General features: G+C 35.6%; 1 protein-coding gene across 1 annotated transcript in view; it reads left to right on the top strand.

The window, feature by feature from the left end:
* The window catches only part of CNTNAP2 (contactin associated protein-like 2), a 1,798,324-nt gene that overhangs the window by 420,369 nt on the left and 1,375,932 nt on the right, over positions 1-2,023 (top strand). The window contains exon 5 of the mRNA XM_012662081.1: positions 275-478. Within this exon, the coding sequence (XP_012517535.1) occupies positions 275-478 (204 nt within the window). The remainder of the gene's footprint in view (positions 1-274; positions 479-2,023) is intronic.

Here is a 2,023-nt window from a genome sequence, read left to right as displayed (position 1 = left end):
ACACATTGATTGAGTGTATATTACTGTAATAATATTACAAAGTAAAATTTTATATTGATGGGGCTTTTATGATCATTGTTTATCAACACTGCCCATAAAATCCCCTTTTAAAAACACTGTAAACCAAAATAAAAAATAAAATAAGAACGTGGGATTCTAGATTTCTTGGGAAAACAGTTCTTTAATTCTCAGTTATTCTGTGCAGACACCCATTGGAGGTGGATTGTAACATGCAGTGACTGAACTAAAATGTTATTTCTTTTTATTCTTTCAGGGGCTGATGTTATCAACTTTGATGGCCACGTTGTGTTACCATATAGATTCAGAAACAAGAAGATGAAAACACTGAAGGATGTCATTGCCCTGAAATTTAAAACCTCTGAAAGTGAAGGGGTAATTCTACATGGAGAAGGACAGCAAGGGGATTACATTACTCTGGAACTGAAAAAAGCCAAGCTGGTCCTCAGTTTAAACTTAGGTATGTTTGGACTTGTGGTACCATTCTTTCCATTTACTAAGTTCCCCAATAGGAAAATGTAATGTTGCTTAACGCTTTAAAGTGTAAATTATAAAAAAGTTCATATTATGTTGTCAATTCATTCTCAATCCATAGTGGTTAGTATGTAATGATATACTGTTCTTTCAAAAAAATGCTTATTGTACCTGTAGTATATGAGGTACTCTGCTAGCCTCTGGCACACAACAGGGAACAAAGCGACAGCATCCTTAAACTCATGAAGTTTATGACCTAGTAGAGGGATCAGACGATATATCACCTATGATTATTATTTTAAAACAATAAAACAAAAATTACTTAAAGTAATGAGTGTTTTGAGATCTATTAAATAGGTTATGATAATAAGAGGCATAGGTTCATATGTCCCTTTCAGAGGCACGGGACCAACATTAGAATGTGTAGTAAGGAAAGTCCTCTCTGAGGAGGAAATGTTCAAGGTTAGCTCCAAGTGATGACAGGAAACTAGCCAGGAAAACATGAAGAGGGGGAGGGTTTCATAAGAAAGGATCACTGAAGACAAGGAGTTGGCACACGCAAAGAAGGAGGCTGGTGTGGGCAAAGGTAGTGAGTTACTAAAATAGAAAATGAAATCTAAGAAGTGGAAATTGTCTAAATCCTGTGGGATCTTGCAGGGCATGGTACAGGGTTTAGGTATTATTTTAAGAATGGGAAGCTGTTGGAAGGCTTTAAAGCATATGGTATTATGGTCTTATTTTTGGAAGTGCACTGAGACTTCTGTAAGAAGAATTGCTTGTGTCGGCATAAGGCTCAAAGCAGGACGTTTGCGTAGTTTGGGTGAGAGATAATAATGGCTTATATGAGGTGGATTTCAGTGCAGATGCGGAGAAACGTGTCTAGCAAGGAAATTATTTTAGTGGTAAATTCAGCACGACTTTTGATGCATTGGATATAAGAAGAAAAGAGTAGAAATAAAGAATGATTCCTGGGATTTGATTTGAGCACGAAATGGACATTAGTGCCATTTTCAGAAATAGAGAAACCTTTAGGAGGAACTCTAGTGATCTGTTTGGACATGGCTCCTTTGAGTTGCTTATTAAACATCTAAGTAGAGCTTTCTATTATGGAGTCACCTACATAAGACGGAGAGGAGAAGGTGCTAACATGGAGACTAAGAAGAAGTAGACAGTGAGTAGGAGGAAATAAAGTACATGTAGTATCACAGAGACCAAGGAAACAAAAAACTGTATTGAATTTATCTAAACTTCACTGAATTTATCTATAATGTCATGGAAGATGGAGAAGTGAATATTGGATTTGATAGCATGGAAGTTATTGTTAGTTTATTCTCAGTGGAATAGAAAAGACAAGTTTTATTGACTGTTTTACAGGTTAAAAAATGAAAGATGTGGAAATAAATATTTTGAATATAGTCAACTAGAAATGAAGGAAACAGGAAAATGAAATGTTGGCTGGAGAAGGTGAACTCAAAGGAGTTACTGTTTGGTTTTGGGTTTTTGTTGTGATTAAGTGGACAATACTAATATA

This window comes from Propithecus coquereli, unplaced genomic scaffold, assembly GCF_000956105.1.
Source record: "Propithecus coquereli isolate 6110/MARCELLA unplaced genomic scaffold, Pcoq_1.0 Scaffold75, whole genome shotgun sequence".
NCBI lineage: Eukaryota > Metazoa > Chordata > Mammalia > Primates > Indriidae > Propithecus > Propithecus coquereli.
Note: the sequence above shows the minus strand (reverse complement) of the source record. Positions and strands in the feature narration are given on the sequence as shown.